General features: G+C 36.9%; 1 protein-coding gene across 11 annotated transcripts in view; it reads left to right on the forward strand.

Moving 5' to 3' along the window:
- CHL1 (cell adhesion molecule L1 like) overlaps positions 1–10387 on the forward strand; it is a 223156-nt gene extending 212769 nt beyond the window's left edge. For 10 of the 11 annotated variants that reach the window (XM_043442808.1, XM_043442804.1, XM_043442811.1 and 7 more), the window contains 4 exons: positions 926–1087; positions 1680–1811; positions 3806–3878; positions 6759–10387. In XM_043442808.1, the coding sequence (XP_043298743.1) occupies positions 926–1087; positions 1680–1811; positions 3806–3878; positions 6759–6975 (584 nt within the window). In that variant the 3' untranslated portion in view covers positions 6976–10387. The remainder of the gene's footprint in view (positions 1–925; positions 1088–1679; positions 1812–3805; positions 3879–6758) is intronic. The other variant, XM_043442813.1, reaches the window with a different exon arrangement.
- Positions 10388–19732: the final 9345 nt, after the last annotated feature.

Raw genomic sequence — 19732 nt, forward strand, 5'->3', positions numbered from 1 at the left:
GTTTTGTTTCAATAGTGTTCAGTCTGGAAGGTTTTCTTCAACTAATATAACTGGTCTTATTTTTCTCACGGTGCCATTTTTAATGTCTTCATGTTATCAGAAACTATATATAATCAATTTTTACTCTGTGGTGAAAAGTTGTACCTAAATTTTAACATGTGACACATTCTCACTTAAAGCCTTTAAAGTTAATTAAAGTTAATTCTTAGCAACATTATGGATCAACAGCAAAATTATTGTAGATATTTTGTTATAATGTCAGAAATTAAATGTATATTTTAATTATACTTGTCATATTTTTATCTGCTACAATATTCTACAATTAATACATTGACGTATATTTATTTTGAAGTGTAAAGTTCTTAAACACTTCAAAAATTTCAATACGTTTCATTTAAAAGAACCTATACACCTGTACTTTGATGTAGCTTAAGTTTGTAGAAATTTCAAACATTTAGTATATGAGCATATTATGCTATTCTATCAATACTTATGAAAATTACCAAGGCAAAGGAAGTAATGTAAAGATTTAAATGCCATATGCTTTCATTTATAAGCCAAAGTCTCCAAATCTGGTTCCTACTAGGTTTGTGAAAGTCCAAATTGCACAAAATGACATTGTATAATTTTTTGAAGTCTGTGTTTGGTTTTAAACCATTCATATGACCACGCAAATTTATAGCATCACTTCATCAACAAGTGTATCATTTTTAAAGGACATGAATTAAGTTCATTTACTCCATTTCAGCATATTAAAAAAGAAAATCTTGAAATGTTCATTTTCTTCATCTTCTGATAATTCAGAACTGAGAAAAAAAATGCTACAAATGGCTCTCTTATTCATCTCAAATAACAGTACTTTACTTTTCATGTCCTGCTTTTCAGTGATTACAATTCATATGAATTAACTGTGTACGTTTCTTAGGTAAAAGTGTCGGGAAGATATCAGAAGGAGTAAATCTTACTCAAAAGATTCACCCAGTAGAGGCATTTGAGCCGGGAGCTGAACATGTAGTCCGCCTTTTGACTAAGAGTTGGGTTGCTAACAATAGCATTTTTGAAGATGTCATTGAGACAAGAGGGACAGGTGAGAAATAGATCCTGTTCGGAGCCGGTTTAGACACTTCATCGGTGCTCTGCAGATGGTTTACTTTTACATACTTCCTGTGCTGAAAATACAAAGTACATTGGCTGTGAAAACCATAGTTTAAATTTGTGTTGGCACAGCGTTTTAAAATTATCGACAGGAAAAATATCTCACCAACGTCCAGACTTACCTCTTAATTGTTTTTTAGGCAACTACTCTGGTAAAATGTCTGCAGCTAATTAACATGTATTAATAACAAAAACCAAAAGCAAACCCCCAGAGTCTCCTTGGCAATCTGCATGTAACCAAGGCAGCGTGTGCTTTTGCTTGCTTGTTGCTGCTACTCTGCTTATCTTGATCTGTCTACACTGTTTCTCTTTGGTTTTCATCCTCAGAATCAAATGCAATGAATTAACAATTTATCAGGATTCTCCTGATGAACTGTACTGCAAATCACATACCCTCTAGGGCCACTCCAAGGACAAAAGGGATGCTATTTTGTATGTTTAAAAATGATGTTTAATGTTCCCAAGAGGGGCTTAGTTTCAAAGACTGTTTCCCGTACTCAGCGTGCCTTCTCTTTGTGCAACAGAATATGCTGGTCTATACGAGGACATCTCCACTCAAGGCTGGTTTATCGGGCTGATGTGTGCAGTTGCTCTGCTCACACTAATATTGTTAACTGTTTGCTTCGTGAAGAGGAACAGAGGTGGGAAGTACTCAGGTAAAGTTGCTTCTTACTGTGACTTTAAATTTTGCTAAGTAAATTCTACTTACCTGCTTAGGACATCCCAGGTAGCTTAGACGGTAAAGAATCTGCCTGGAATGCAGGAGACCTGGGTTTGATTCCAGGGTTGAGAAGACCCCCCTGGAGAAGGAAATGACAACCCACTCCAGTATTCTTGCCTGGAGAATCCCATGGACCGAGAAGCCTGGCGGGCCACAGTCCATGGGGTCGCGAACACTCAGACACGACTGAGCAATTTACACTTTCACATTTTACATTTAATTTCTAGACCTTCGTAAGAGACATCTTCAATTGTTTTAATTACACATTAAAGTCTATTTATATTAGTACATTAGTTATACTATATATATAATGATAGTATAATGGTAGATATACTATAGTATATATACTATATGATATACTATATAATGATATATATACTATAGATATATACTATAGTATAATGATAGTATAATGTATATATACTATATATACATTAGTTATATAGTGTACTGAAAGGAAAAGAAATTTTTTCTATTAACTAACCAAAGGGTATATGTATGGTCAAGAAAATTATTTCTAGGTAGTTACTTGTTTTATGAATGAAAGTATTTCATCTTTTTTAAATGAAGTATTCATTTCTAGTATATAAAATAAGCTTTAGTGAGGCATATAATACTTCCATGCTTCTATTTTCTATCTGTAAAATATCACAGATGTTAGGGAGACTTACTAAATCACACACATATATTTTAATAGTATGCCTCTCTACAAATTCATGACCCAGAGATATTTTGCACTAGTACATTCTAATAGTAGTGGCTTCACTAGTCAACTGTGTTAACTTAACCATTTCTGGGAATTCATCCCTTATTCCTCTGATATATATCAGGTATAATACCTCTTGAATTAATGGTACATAAAGTATAAATAAAAATCATCCTAGTAATAGCTGGCTTTAACTTCATTCAGTTTTCAAATGTATTTTATCTTTTTAGATATATACATATTTTGTTGTTACTATTATTTTTTCTGAGTATTCATGATGCTTTTATAGAGGGGGGAAAGATTTACATCCCAGTGCTATTTGTTTGTTGTTGATCAGATCAGTATGAAACTCTTTACTGGCTTCTGATTCATCTAGTATATGTTTTGGGGAGCCCATTAGGTATATTGAACAATCAAACCAGAGAATAATTACTAAATTGTTGTAACATTACATAGAATGCTTATGTAACTATACCTCTTTTCTTGTGAAGACTGAATTCTTATGAATTAGAGTTTCAATGACTAATGGATAGTCTAGGTAAGTAACTGAAAACTGTAAAGAGACATAGCATTTCCCTTTGAATATATGCAACAAACTGTCCTTTGTGAAGTGTTACCTTATCCAGATTCTGAAGGAGTTTCTTCAAATTGTGCTCTTAAACACAAGTCAGCATTTCACACTGTAGGAAAACCAAGAGAAATTCTCATCTCTCTGCAAGTAAGTAGTAAAAGGTGACATGACAAGGGATTTTAGTTCGAGTTTTCTGAGCACAGTGAGGCAACAATCTTTGTCTTCTATCTCCCACTGTTTAGAATAAATCTAATTTAACCTATGGTATTATAGACTTGAATAGATTATTGAGGCAGTTTGGAGTAAGAAGAGAACAATCAAATGATCGACTTTTTAGTTCTTTAGTTTAACAACATAGATCTGATACCAGCCAATGGCATTTTCAAAAAGTTTAGCATAGTAAAATGTACATAATTTGGTTTTCATTAAGAGACTAACTAGGTTTGACTCTTTCATTGAGACACGTTGCCCACATAATACTAAATTCATATGTAACTGCACCAGGCTGTGACTCTGATAACAAAGAGGTAAAACATGAGTGAATGGGTACAAACACAAAACACTCGACTTATTAACAGTGCTTTGAAGATCTAGGTCTTTAAAAATGACTCGTATTATCCTCCACCTGTTTGTGTTTTGTTTTTCTTTTTAGTGAAAGAAAAGGAGGATCTTCATCCAGACCCTGAAGTTCAGTCAGCAAAAGATGAAACCTTTGGAGAATATAGGTAAACATTACACTCCATTTAAAAATGTATCAAAGCATATATCCATCACGTTAAATAAACTTGCTTTTTTTATATTTTCATTTCTCCTTAAAGCTTACAGGACTACATTTTAACACCCCTATAAAGAATAGTGATACAAGTGATTGATAGCAGTTACACCTCACACCTCCTCACACAGACATTTGGTTGCTATCTAGGTAGACTCTGTGTGCTAGGACACTTTCCTTGAAAGGTGTTATGCAAATGACAATATTGTTATTTAGAGATTATCTATATAAAACAGGTAAAATATCTCATAGTCACTCCTCACCGTAGCCATGGTAAACTCAGGTTGTATTCAGTGTATACCCATAAACATGTATTTTGTGTACCTACAAAGGTGATTAAGTCACAAACCATGTCCTCAAGATGAACCTAGTCTGTGTGTGGGGGGGATTATCTATGCAAATGATTGTAATTAATTAAAGAGAATAGGAGCAAAAAAGAGAGCAATTATTCCTAAGATGAGCTCTGCTAAGAGTTCATCCGAAGAAGGTTAAGACAGCCTTTAAAGGATGAAAAAGATTGTCACTCTTAACCCCTGGACCAAACTTATACAAGTGTGCCAAAATGGGAGAAACAGAAGAAATCTGGTAGGAGCTAAGTGCCTCTTGAGGGGGTGTTATCCTTCTCACTCTCTCGCTGTCACTGTGCATCTCCACCTTTCCATCACCCTCTTCTTTACTTACCTGTTCTTGTTGAGGACGCTGCTGTTTTCAGTCAGGGGCTCTGGCAGCTTCCAAGCATATATGATCATTAGCACACAAGAACAGGATCCATATTACAGAGCAGACTCGTTGGCTGTGACTGGCCCCTGCCCTGGATCCATCATTATAAACAAAGATATGGAATATTCTCATTAGCTATCCTGCATTAACTTATGGGGGCTTCCCAGCTTGCTCAGATGGTAAAGAATCTGCCTGCCAATGCAGGAGATGTGGGTTCAGTCCCCAGGTTGGAAGGATCCCCTGGAGAAGGAAATGACAACCCATTCCTGTATTCTCGCCTGGAAAATTCCATGGACAGAGGAGCCTGGCGAGCTACAGTCCATGGGTGTTGCAAAAGAATCAGACACGATTCAGAGGCTAAGCACGCACATGTGCGTGCGCACACACACACACATTAACTGATGTACCTCTGAACCTCATGGTAAGCTCTCCTCGGCTCTATACTTATTTTTCTTTCCTCTATTTAGGAAATACTCTTTATACTTTGATATTTTTTGGTAAATGACTTCAGATACTTTCTAGGAAAAGGAACATTAAAGGGTGAAAGGAGGGAGTAAGAAAACTTTAAAAAATTTTACAAACTAGAAAACTGTGCCTCAAATCCCACAAGGCAAGGGTCCTTGAAGATCTATGGCAACGGTTTAAAATGCTTTTGAAAGACATATTACTTGTTCAATTTTATAAGGAAAAACACTGAAGACATGCCTTATTCAAAACTCATTCCCTCATGTTTTGCGGCTGCTCTAAAAAGACAGGTAACACCACCCCCTGCACTATCTCACCTGGCATCTAGTTTAGAGTAGTTAATAGTTTTCATCACCTTTCCTCAAAACTACGTGTTTATCAGGAAGATTATTCCAGGGGACAGTAACATACGTGAATTCTCATCTTTCCAGCTTCTGGTAATAGTTTCTTTGCTATCCCGTTGCCTGGTCTGTAAGGTAATGCCACATTTGGTCTTTTAGTTTTCTTCTTATTTGTTTTTGTAACTGGAGCATCCTAGGTCGGGAAACAGTTATTGTTAGAGTCAGGGCAATCTGAGTTATGCTGCTAGTGAAAACAACTCCAGATATTTTTCTTTCTCACGTTGTGTGTCCCCATCCCTGTGTGCACCAGAGATGGCTCTGGCCGTCTTGGTCAGTGAGGAGCACAGCTGGTAGGTGAGGATGCCGGGTGACCACAGCAGTGGAACTGGAGTATGGCGCGTGGAGCACCAGCTCTAAAGTGACACGTCACCCCTGCTGACTTTTCTTTGGCCGAAGCAGATCATACGGCACTGCCTAACACAGAGGGCAGTGAAGTACCATCCTGCCCTGCTTCTAGAAAAATTGAGATAATGGGACGATTTGATGGACACCACCAGCTACTAGCCCATTCTATAAAGTGCTCATCATGTGCTAATTAATTTTCCCCCAATTTTTCCTTCTTAGAATTTTATAAAATCTTCTAATTTGGTACACAGCTTTATTATGTGATCGAAGTTAGTATTTAAAAAAAAAATCCTCAGCTAGAAATTAAGAAAACTATCATTTGAAAGACAGTTTACTAACTTAGAGTTGGATTTGTTGAAGAATGAAACTCAGAGCATAAATGCAGGATAGTTGTAGCGTTCCTGTTCTAAAAATGCCAGCTATTCTTTTTCTAATTTAACAACCCTGAGTTTATAACTGTATTGAAGTTCTTCGGTTACAAGAAACAGAATTCGATTGATTAACCTGGAGGAGAGAGACATTTTTGGAAGGATCTGGAAAAATATAGAGGATCAAAGGTAGAGGGCAGCTATCAAGCTTTGATGACCAGGAGTTCTAAAAGTTCCTGAAAGTGAAGGAAATCACTTTTGTTCTCTATGTACGTAAGCAGATTGAATATCTGCATGTCTCAGTTTTAAAGGGAAGCAGGAGTGTTGTGAATAACAGAAAACTTTCTGTTATTCAGCGTAACACAAACTGGTAATGTCTTTCTAAACATTTCATTATGAAAGGGTCATTTAGGATCTGTCTTCAGTGCTAACATGACTGTTTGGAAAATTTCAAAACCTATTAGCATTTTAGCATGAGTCTTGAATTTCATGAATATCTCAGATTTTGTCAAACTATTCTTTTTGATTTTCTAGTGACAGTGACGAAAAACCTCTCAAAGGCAGCCTTCGGTCCCTTACCAGGGATATGCCGGCCACAGAGAGTGCCGACAGCCTAGTGGAGTACGGAGAAGGTGACCACGGTCTCTTCAACGAGGATGGCTCTTTTATTGGTGCCTATGCCGGGTCTAAGGAGAAAGGATCTGTGGAAAGCAATGGAAGTTCCACCGCAACGTTTCCACTCCGAGCATAAACAGAGCGCGTGGCAACAAACCAGTGGTTCACACCAACCTTCCAGATTTAACTGTTCAAGGGAACAAGAACTTCCTTATAGAATAGAAACATTCTGGCAGAAGCTTTCACCCAGAATTCAATCATCCTGCAACTCTGTTAAGAAAAAGAGCACTGCCTTGAAAAAGTGAAAATACCTAGCACTATAGGCCTGTAGTTTTTTTTTTTTTTTTTTTCAGATGCTCAAAGTGCAAACCACGAAAACAAATCCTGTATTTAGGTTCACCTCAACTGAATCCAAAGTCTATCCGGTGAAATGCGTACCTGCCTGGTTCCACTCTTCACTGTGTTTGCATAGATGTTGCTGCCTTCTGGGTTTTCTGCATATGCACATGTGTACTCAGTCTCAGAGAACTGTCTGGGACTTCACTTCATGACAGGTTAAAAGATGGTAAGCCACCTGGTTATTTAAGCTGTAAAGAGGAATATGAATGTCTTATTAAATAACACTTCATTGAATATATATAGTCTAAATTTATTATTTAAAACGTTACTAGCAGAAGTCTTAGGTGAACAATCAACTAGTATTTATTGAGCTCCTAACTCTTTGCCCAGAGATGGTCTTGCTTAAACAGAATTCTTTCAGTTTCAACATGAACTTAGTTTCTGTCAGTTATGACACCTAAAAACATCTTTGTTTTTTATGGTTTTTTTGGACTCAATTCAGCTGCAAAAGAAGCAGTGGTCAGAAGGTTATCTTACGAAAGAACAGGCAAGAGAGGTGTCTGTGATGCTGGGGTCTGATAACTGTATCTATTTGATATCTCATTCCTAAATTGACTGCTTTTACCTTTTTTCTATGTTTGTATAATGGTATGTTCCATATATTTCGTGAATGCATTGTACATATTATGTTAATATTTACACAGTTTAAAATAGAGATTGTTTTATTTTGAAGTGAGAAAAAGAACATTAACAGGCATGTCTGTACAGCTAGAGTATATAGTAATATACCATTTTTCATCAGTCCACAGCTATGACCAATAACATGAGATTCCCAAACTGACGACTCTGTACAAAGCATTTGGATTTTGTTCTTATATGCTTTTCCAACAATCTCAAAATAAAATATCATATAAATATTGAGGGGAATGTTTTCATATTTTTTAAAGTAAATTTTCGTTGTTGAGTGTACTCCTACCCCAGCCTGCCAAAAAGAAAATCCGTTTATAGTGTAAATTCCTATACATACGTTTGCCTATATCACATTTTAAGAATCTTCAGGGTGGGATATTTTTCTGTGTTCTCCTTCTGTCAAAGCTAGTACAAGTTTAGAGAATTTATTTCCTGGCATGTGAGCTACTCGTCCTTCTAAAATTGTACATGAGAGCGGTTTAGAAATACTAGGAAGGGCTGTGCATGTGTGTCAGTAAAATTCAGTGTCGAGCTTCTCATTTTATGGAAATGTTTCTTAACCTTACCATTAAATCCTTAAGTATATTTCTGAATTATGTTTACGTGAAACCAGCTCATTTTTGAACTCTACCCATTGGCAGACATTGTTCAAGCCTTGACTTTTATTCCTGTAACCCACTCTCTTTCTTGTGGACCAAAATGAGGGACTGTGTATAATAGTCAAGCAGTAATCCACGCTGAATATCTAATTATCATTTTAAACCTTGTGTGTCCTCCCAAATGGAGAGGCAGCAAAAAAGAATGTCTTACTTACAACAACACTTGGTGGGCTCAGGACTTGACCACACTTCTGATGTAAGGATTTCCAAAGTGGGAAGGCTCTGTGGTCCTCAAGCTGGGTATGAGGAGCCACATACCCATCCAGCACCTTGAGCTTGATCCCCATCTAATTTTAAGGCAGAGCTTTTCTCAAGGAAGAGTCATCATGTTCTGACTTACCTGGGGGGAATTTCTGGTCCTCAGCTATCAATGCGGCCAAGGTTAGGACTCCTCCCTGAGTTTAGTTCCTCTGGTATCCTGGTTCCTCATCTTTGTCATCAGCTGAAAAGGTTTCTGCAGGTTGGACATAGTCTCAAAAATGCATTAGGATTAATATAAATTTAATCACCTTTCAATTAGAAATGAACACAAATGATGTTTTATTTTCCTGGATCATAGAGTTCTTTAACTTGTGAGCAATAAGCATGTTCCTGCTCATATTTTCTGAATGTCCCAAACATATGGATTTGAAAAACGAGATTGCTTTAAGATTGCCTTTAGCTATGACTCTTCATTACCCTGTTTCAATAGCATTTGGTTTCTACTGGGAATCTGCACAGAAGGAATAGGTCTATGACTCACTTTCTCTAGCCTACAGCCAATATTATTTCAATGTAATAGATTGTATATAATCTCCAGGATTGATGGTGGGGTCAGTTCCTAGGGAGCTGTTCAAGGGTTAGGAAAACGCAAGTTCTCTTCCTGGTTCCAGCACTGATGTTGTACGTAAACCTTAGGCAAGTTGCTTGACCCCTTTGCTTCAAACTCTCTCAATTTTAAAGTGCTAACGATTATCTCAGTTACAGGGTGTTATTTTGTATGAAGAAAAATTTGAAAATGATAAAAGCTAAGATGCCTTCTAACTTCATAAACACACCTATAATCTAATGATACGTCAAAAAGTCACTCCACACATACCAACTTTTTTCCTGTGAACACATAAATATATTTTTATAGAAAAATCTACAGGAAATAAATCTACTGTTCAAATGAGCAGTATGGTTTGCACATGCCATCCAAAATTATTAATCAGAAGGAAATTAAGCAGGGTCTTTGCTATACAAAAGTGTTTTTCACTAATTTTGCATGTGTTTATAAGAAAATGTGAATTTGGTGGATTTATTCTGTTGGTAAAAAGGCATCTGATATTTTAGATGTATCCATATTTATAAAAGTGTAAAGCACAATGGAATTATGCTGGAAGTCTCAAATAATATTTTTCCTACTTTATATTCATGGAAGAGATGAGCTAAAGAGAGAACAATAATGAGAAATGGTGGTGTGTTTTTCTAAGCATTTAAGACATACTTGCCAATTGAAACCCTAAAAATGTTTACATGTCATTAAGGTTTGATTCTTGTAATAATTTTAAATTGACTATGAATGGATTGGGTTTGTAATCTGTGCTAGTATGTATCCTAGTTCCCATAGTGAAATAAGTAGGGTTGTGCCAAAGCTTACTTTGTTTATATCTTAAATTGTTGGATTACATCATCAAAGCAGATAAAAGATATGCAGAACTGATTTACCTGATTTTCTTCTGGCTAGAATTAATATTCATAGTAGAACCTTATTAAAATGTGTTTGTATTGTAGGTGGTGTTTGTATTATGCTTATGAATATGTATGGTTTAAAAATATTTTCAGTATACAAGAAATTCAACTTTCCCAATAAATGTTCAACTTCACGTACTCTAAAAATGTTTGCTTTTTTTCTATCCACATAAGGAGAGTCAGAATTTACGGATCAACCTTACCTTCAGTTGCCTCTGATCCTGGGATATCTGTAAATGAAGTATAAATTAGTAGAGCATAAAGATATAAGTAAGGTATTTTGATCTGAATGATAATTTTTACAAATAGACCATTTAATATCATCCATATCTACAAACTATAATATGCCAATAAACTCTATAGTTATGATAAATGTAACATTAAGATGAACATATATTCATCTGATTGGTTTTAGGACAATGTGGAAGTGTTCCTTTGCAAGAAAACATCCAATAGGCTGTACTTTCCACCAAGGCTAGTGGGTAATTGGAACACCTGATCTGGCTCAGCAGAAAATCTACTGAAAACTGTGATTTCTAAAAAGCATTTTCTGTGTACTAAACAGTTTACATATAGTATATACTTTTTTAATTCTCTCAGTCCTCTTAGAAATGCTTTAGAAAGGTGGGTTTGAGTTTAAAGCTGACTTATTCATGTTTAGAAACTTCTTGGTTTTCATATAGTATGGTCAGAATGTATACTAAGGGAAAACAGGCAAAACTGTGTCTATAAAACAGTTCAATGTATACAACCTAAAAAGCAGTCATTGAAAAGTTGGTAAATCTGCTACAATGCGGTTCTCCAGGAAGAAAATATGGTATCCAAGCTTACTGGATCCTGAAGTTCCTGGCAGACTCAAATCACTCTATCGTCTCCCTAAAGTATCTCGTACCTCCAAGACTTTGATTGTCACATGCGGACTGACACCTTTGAAGTATTTTCTATTCCAAAATTCTTACATCTGAAGTTTTTCATAGATGACTCCTTACTTGATGTCTGCCCTCTGATGACAGGAGGAAAAATGTTTCTAAAGTGGATGCATAATTTTCCCCTGCTAAAGCTGTTCAACTCCCACCCCCTACCACACTGGACAGCTCAGTGATTTTAAGCAACAGTAAGTACTCAAGCCACAAACCATGATCCTCCATACTCAGTCTTCTCCTGTTCCCCACACTCAACCTGTCACTAAATTCTGTTGATGTTATTGCTTGTGAATGTCCTGGATTTGCCCAGGAGCACTTCAGCTAAACCAACTTCATCCCTACTCTGCTCCCCCCAAATGACTTTCCATTGTTAAGAGAGAGCAAAAAGTCTTTAATGGCTCCTCATTATCCAGCACGGTCAAATTCCTCCTTAGGCCCTGAATCCCATCGTTGACATCGTCCCCTTCCTTCCTTCCTTCCTTCCTTCCTGTTACGGTGATTGTATCAAATGCTTCTCAAGCCCTGCTTCGGATTCCTGAGGTGCCCTCAGGCTTGGACCAGCCACAGTTGGAGTGAGTGGCTCTCCATGAATGACAGACTAAATCCAGGTGGAAATGAAGGGGAGTGCTCATGACGGAACTCTTCCAGAAAGCTCTTCCCTTGCCACTATGGCATGAGATGCCAGGGAACCCTGCCTGGTCCCTATTCCTGCTCCTGGAGGAATTAAGGCCCCACAGAGTAAGGGTTTTACAGTGATACAGGGAAATGGGTAGGTAAATTCCAACTTGCTCTCTTGGCCCTTCACACATCCCTTATACAGGATCGTCCCATGGATTAGATCAATCATTTGCATTCAACCGGAGCCAATTGGATAGAATCTATTAATTGTTTTGTTTTCTTTTCTTTCCTCGCCTCATTCTCCCTTTCCATTGTGCCTAATACTAGTTTACGGGGACTGCCCTCCCTAATAAATTAGTAGTCCATATACTGACTGCTGCAGGCTCTTTTAAGGAATTCAGGCTAAGACTCAGCTTTTATCAGCTCCAAGTATTTGGTCAATTTCTTCCTGTCATGAGTCTTTTAAACTTACTTCTTCACAAAATCACTGATCTGTTTCAAAGTTTAATGTCATTTCTCTAGAGAAACCTCCCAAAACTTTCATAACTCAGTCAAATCACATTTTTTTTAGTGTATCAGATTATTACTTACCTCAATATTTGCACTAGTCACTGTTGCAGTTTTATAGTAATTACTTTGTCTATTACTCTGATTATTCCAGAAATTCTTTAAAGGCATCTTCTTTTTTATGAAGCATCAACTGTCTAGCATAATCTCTGGCATCTGAGGGACATTTTTAAAATATTTGTTAAATAATCACAGGAGATATTCCAAATAATGAATGTATTTGAGAAAATGCTAGTCCAGATACGTGAAACAGACTCCATTAGCACCTCTAAACTGTTCTTTCTCTGGGTTCTCTATCTTAATAAACGACCCTGTTATCCACTATGTCGCTTAAACCAAAAGCCTGAAAGGCACTCCTGGGCCCACTGTTTCACATCATCTCCTATCAGCTGTAACTCCAAAATACTTTATAACTCATAGTTCACTACTATTGCTACCACTGTAAACCAAGACCTCTATTTCCTAGGGCTGGTCTTCTTGCTTCATTTTTGTGGTCCTCTGAAATCTGTTAAACAATCCCAGGAAGGCTCACAAAGTATAAATCAGATTATATTAACGGTTTCTCAGTGAATTCAGCCAAGATTCCAAACTCCGAACCACATGACCATATGTGAGGTACTTTACTAGCCTGCCTACTGTTTTTCTGTCTGAAATGTTCCCCCAAATCTTCTATAAACTGGCTTATAGTCTATTTAAAGGTCACTTGTTTGGAGATGTTTCTGATTACTAACTCTGAAGTAGTCAGGGGCTGTTACATTACTCCTTATTTCTTCAAAGCAGTCATTACTAATTGATAGCCTTATATAATTTTTGTCTTCTCTGCACCTATAACAATGTGAGTTCCACGAGAAAAGCAACTTTGCCTATCTTGTTCCCTGCTCTGACACCCAGAATTGGCCCCACCATGAAACAGTTCTCAAAAAATAGTGGTTGAGTAACTGAATGAGCTTAAGCAACACATGGGAAACAACAAATAAAAGCAAGCAAAAAACCAGAGTAATCTGCATATTAAAACTTACTGATCTGGGAGAGATTGGACAAGACGGAGGAGTAGAAAGACCCTGGGCTCACCTTCTCACAAGGTCACATCAAAATCACAAACATTTGCAGAATTGCCAATGATGAAAGACGAACCTACAAGAAAAAAAAAAAAACTACAACTGAAGACAAACTATACACCTCAAGGAGACAGGTGGGAAGGGTGGACTGGTGATATAGTCAAGTCCCATATTCCTGAGTGGGTGACCCACAGATTAATTACATTGCAAACAAACAAACAAACCACACTTTTTTTTTTTTTTTTTTTGCCATTTGCATCAACATGGATGGACTTGGAGGGCATTGTGCTAAGTGAAATAAGTCAGAGAAAGACAAACTGTGTATGGGATCACTTACATGTAGCATCTATGGAACAAATTAGTAAATATACCCGGAAGGGAAACAAATATTCACATATTAAAAAAAATGTACTAGTGGTTACCTTGGGGAGAAGCAACCAAGGAATAGGATATTCAGAGTTACAAACTATCATGCACAAAATAAAGAAGCTTTGAGGATATATACAATACAGGGAAGGTGGCCATTATTTTATAATAGCTATAGATGGCATTTACAATTTAAAAATTGTGGATATCAATGTTGTATACCTGTAACTTACCTAGTATTATACATCAGTTCAGTTCAGTTGCTCAGTCGTGTCTGACTCTTTGTGACCCCATGGACTGCAGCACGCCAGGCCTCCCTGTCCATCACCAACTCCCGGAGTTGACTCAAACTTATGTCCATTGAGTTGGTAATGCCATCCAACCATCTCATCCTCTCTCATCCCCTTCTCCTCCTGCCTTAAACCTTTCCCAGCATCAGGATATTTTCAAATAGGTCAGTTCTTCGCATCAGGTGGCCAAAGGATTGGAGTTTCAGCTTCAGCATCAGTCCTTCCAAAGAACACTCAGGACTGATCTCCCTTGGGTGGACTGGTTGGATTTCCTTGCAGTCCAAGGGATTCTCAAGAGTCTTCTCCAACATCACAGTTCAAAAGCATTCAGTCAGTTCAGTTGCTCAGTCATGTCCGACTCTTTATGACCCCATGAATCGCAGCATGCCAGGCCTCCCTGTCCATCACCAACTCCCAGAGTTTACCCCAACCCATGTCCACCGAGTCAGTGATGCCCTCCATCCATCTCATCCTCTGTCGTCCCCTTCTCCTCCTGCCTCCAATCCCTCCCAGCATCAGGTTTTTTTCCAATGAGTCAACTCTTCTCATGAGGTGGCCAAAGTATTGGAGTTTCAGCTTCAGCATCAGTCCTTCCAATGAACACCCAGGACTGACCTCCTTTAGGATGGACTGCTTGGATCTCCTTGCAGTCCAAGGGACTCTCAAGAGTCTTCTCCAACACCACAGTTCAAAAGCATCAATTCTTCGGTGCTCAGCTTTCTTCACCATCCAACTCTGATATCCGTACATGACTAGTGGAAAAACCATAGCCTTGATGAGACGGACCTTTGTTGGCAAAGTAATGTCTCTGCTTTTTAATATGCTGTCTAGGTTGGTCACAACTTTCCTTCCAAGGAGTAAGCGTCTTTTAATTTCATGGCTGCAGTCACCATCTGCAGTGATTTTGGAGCCCCCAAAAATAAAGTCTGACACTATTTCCACTGTTTTCCCATCTATTTCCCATGAAGTGATAGGACCAGATGCCATGATCTTAGTTTTCTGAATGTTGAGCTTTACGCCAACTCTTTCACTCTCCTCTTGAACTTTCATCAAGAGGCTTTTTAGTTCCTCTTCACTTTCTGCCACAAGGGTAGCATCATCTGCATATCTGAAGTTATTGATATTTCTGCCAGCAATCTTGATTCCAGCTTGTGCTTCTTCCAGTCCAGTGTTTCTCATGATGTACTCTGCATAAAAGTTAAATAAACAGGGTGACAATATACAGCCTTGACGTACTCCTTTTCCTATTTGGAGCCAGTCTGTTGGTCCATGTCCAGTTCTAACTGTTGCTTCCTGACCTGCATACAGGTTTCTCAAGAGGCAGGTCAGGTGGTCTGGTATGCCCATCTCTTTCAGAATTTTCCACAGTTTATTGTGATCTACACAGTCAAAGGCTTTGACATAGTCAATAAAGCAGAAATAGATGTTTTTCTGGAACTCTCTTTCTTTTTCGATGATCCAGCAGATGTTGGCAATTTGATCTCTGGTTCCTCTGCCTTTTCTAAAACCAGCTTGAACATCTGAAGTTCACAGTTCACGTATTGCTGAAACCTGGCTTGGAGAATTTTGAGCATTACTTTACTAGCGTGTGAGATGAGTGCAATTGTGCAGTAGTTTGAGCATTCTTTGGGATTGCCTTTCTTTGGGATTGGAATGAAGACTGACCTTTTCCAGTCCTGTAGCCACTGCTACAGTTTTCAAATTTGCTGGCATATTGAGTGCAGCACTTTCACAGCATCATCTTTCAGGATTTGAAATAGCTCAACTGGAATTCCATCACCTCCACTAGCTTTGTTCGTAATTATGCTTTCTAAGGCCCACTTGACTTCACATTCCAGGATGTCTGGCTCTAGGTGAGTGATCACAGCATCGTGATTATCTGGATCATGAAGATTTTATTTGTACAGTGCTTCTGTGTATTCTTGCCTCCCTCTTCTTAATATCTTCTGCTTCTGTTAGGTCCATACAATTTCTTTCCTTTATCAAGTCCATCTTTGCATGAAATGTTCCCTTGGTATCTCTAATTTTCTTGTAGAGATCTTCAGTGTTTCCCATTCTATTGTTTTCCTCTATGTCTTTGCATTGATCGCTGAGGAAGGCTTTCTTATCTCTCCTTGCTATTCTTTGGAACTCTGCATTCAAATGGGAATATCTTTCCTTTTCTCCTTTGTATTTTGCTTCTCTTCTTTTCACAGCTATTTGTAAGGCCTCCTCAGACAGCCAATTTGCTTTTTCTTCAAAAGCATTATAAGTCAACTATACTTCAAAAAAAACCTGTTTACATTCTGTAAACATGCATACATTTAGAATATGTTCAGCTTATTTTGGTGATAATTTCAATATACATATAAAGCTAAGTCAGATATTTTGTATATGAAAATAATGTCATGTCAATTATATGTCAATTTAAAGAAATAATATACAGGTATCTCAATAAAAATACAGAATTGCACACAGCAGGCCTGATTATGGGAAAACAAATCTTTTTCAAAGCGGATACCAGGTCCTCCTCCCTTCTGCTTTCAGGAAAAGAAGTTGTTTTGTAGGTAGTTAAGTAATCATTAACTCAGTAATTCCAGTTATAAGAGACAATACAAATTTTGGGGGAGGGAAGGTAAATTTCAGCAAGTTACATACAATGAAGTTAACTGCACTACCATCTGTATTAGAATGATTTTCATGGTGAAGATATTTATTTTATAATTTCATGCGGCAAGTATTTATAAGATAATACATTTCAATATAAAATGTAAAAAATAACTTCAAATTAATTTGTAAAATACCAACACATACTTCTTCGATGTTAAACAGTGGGAGCATCTTATAATTATGCTATTTTAATAAAAGATGTAATTAAAAGAGTCAACCACTAGATGGGAGTGTTTACAAGGATATAAACTTTGTGTACAAAGCCCGTGCTCTATATACTCAGGGTCTCTTTTGTCCTTGAAGGCAGTTTTCAAGATTGAAACATGTATTGTATTATGTATTACTTAGATTTTACTCTTTCACTTCTTTTTTTACTCTTTCACTTCTAAATCATAGTCATTACTGAACTTCATTAATTCAAGCTTGGTCAATTACATAGGTATTTTCTAAGGGATTGGTATTTTTCAAATCTTAATTTATGATAAAATTACAATAAATACTTAGGACTTGGGAAAAATAGCTTATTTTCATTTTTTCCTTTTTGGTAGAAAGAGAAGTGACTTCTGAATTGTTTGTATTATTATCAATTTCTAAACAAATTAATATTTTTTTTTGATGGGCTTTCCTGGTGGCTCAGTTGGTAAAGAATCTGCCTGCAATGCAGAAGACTGGGGTTCTGTCTCTGGGTATGGAAGATCCCCCGGAGAAAGAAATGACAGCCTACTCCAGTATTCTTGCCTGGGAAATCCCAAGGACAGAGGAGCCTGGCAGGCTGCAGTCCATGGGGTCACAAGAGTCGACACAACTTAGCAACTAAACCACCACCAAATAAATTGATAGTTCTTCCTTTTTTCTGTAATTAGAAATACCCCCAGTATAAGGATAAAATATTTTCTAGTGAACATCTGCATAGCTAAATTAATAATACCTCTATCATCAGTCTGTTGTGAAGATAAAAATGACTTTAAGTGTGTAAATAGCCAATATGCAAAGTACAAACCACACTATAACATTATTAAACACTTTTAAAAAAGTATTAACTGAAAAGATGTACTTATGATCATGTTGGTAATTCTGCAGTAAAAGGTAAGGTGTCATTTGAAACAAATGATTTTGTTAATAAAGATGACAAGGTGAAACCTGAGTTGACATCTAATACACATAAAACAATTTCAAACTCAGGTTAAACTTTACCTTCAGTACACAACAGTTAAATACCTTAGTGGAATTTGCCACCTCTCATATTATCAGTGTCAACCTGTGGCACTCCAGAAGGGCTTTGTCAGCGCATGAGTCCTGGATTCCATCGCTGGAGTTTTGTGTTCTGCAGATCTGGGGCTGGACCTAAGAATTTGCATTTTTTTTTTTTTTTTTTAGAATTTGCATTTTTAAAAGTTCCCAGATGCTGCTGCTTCACCTGCTGGTCAGGTGATGCCACCTGAAGAATAACTGACCTACAACAATGCCGAAATTTGAATACAACCTATTAAAATTGAGAAAAAATCAGAAATAATAAAATCACATCAGTCATTTCTCTGAATATGCTTTTCATAGTGCCAAATTGACTTTCAGAATGATAAGAATAGCATACCGCCTTGATGATTTACGGTCTCAAATCCACAACACAGTAATATAAAATTTCAATGTTTTATAATATCAGACAGTTGTTTTCTTTTTTTTTTTACACCAAGAAATGCTGATCTAGGAAAAATTGCTCTACTTTCTATTTTATATATATATATATATATTTTTTTTTTTAATTAAGCAAATGAAACAGCTAATTTTGATGGCCTCTAAGAAGTTCTAAAATGGTTGGAAAATTGCTTCAGCATCCATTCTGGTTCTGTGGCAGAGCAATCTCACAGTTCTTTGTTCTCTCCAAGTCTAAACAGAAAGTCTCTATGCACTGGAATAAGTAACACAAGACTTTCGTAAATCCTTCAAAATCCTTGATCCATTTCTAACCCAAGCTATATGCCATTTCTTTATCTTCCCAGCAACCACAGAAGAGTATGTGTTCAGCTGATTACTATGGATCATTTCTAAATTCTCCTACTTCTCAGGATCCTCCAAGCCTCTTGTTTCACAGATCTTTAGGAAGATTTTTAGTTAATGGGGACATCTAGTGTACATGCAGATTGTACCAACATAGAAATTTGTCAGAGCTACACAAGAGAGAGTTACTTCCAGAGAGAAAGCATCTACATTCCTACTTTTTCCTGAAACTGTAACTTTTCAGAGGGATAATATTCTTCATTCTCAGCGTTTGCCATGATGTTAGAAATATTTACAACTGAGGTTGTAGCTTTGGTAAATTCAAATCTTTGACAGGCGAACAGTGTGCAATAATAGTAAAATTAAAATGCAGTGAAAGAGTGCAATTAATCTCCATAGAATTGGTAGAGATGAATGATCATCATATTTAGAATTGGCAAGGGGGATGGTCAACTGTTTATAACTCCTGCTAACACTAACTGGTAAAACATTTTAAAAGCAATTTGGCAGTATGTGTCAAATGTATAAAAGGTCCCAAAATATACTCTAGAAATATTAAGAATACTGTATTTCCTACAATTTATATTAAACTATAAAGGAAAAAATAGCAGTATAACTGTAATTTTAAAAAGGGTCATTTTCAAATAAACCCATTTTGAAGATAGCACTTTATAGTGATAGAATGTCAAACCTTTGGAGTTCATATTCCAGAAGTTAAGATTCTGACCTATATAAAAGCCTAGCATCTGTTTGCATAGGTTTATTTTTGGGAAAAATCTGCAATAGCTTTAATCAAATTCTCAAAGTGGCTCATATACACAATTTTGCATTTAAACAGGGGTTTGGAGAATTTGCTGAAATGCGGTTTATTCACCATTCTTAGGAACTTCGGATCTAGTCACCTCACATTTAGTTCAAGAAGAAACTGAAATCTAAGAAAATAAGTTCCACAAAGTCACCATGCTAGTTACAGCATCAGGTTAAAGTACATAGATACAGCATAGTTTCCTGTCTATACTTAATCCA

Source organism: Cervus canadensis, chromosome 22 (genome assembly GCF_019320065.1).
Source record: "Cervus canadensis isolate Bull #8, Minnesota chromosome 22, ASM1932006v1, whole genome shotgun sequence".
Taxonomy (NCBI): domain Eukaryota; kingdom Metazoa; phylum Chordata; class Mammalia; order Artiodactyla; family Cervidae; genus Cervus; species Cervus canadensis.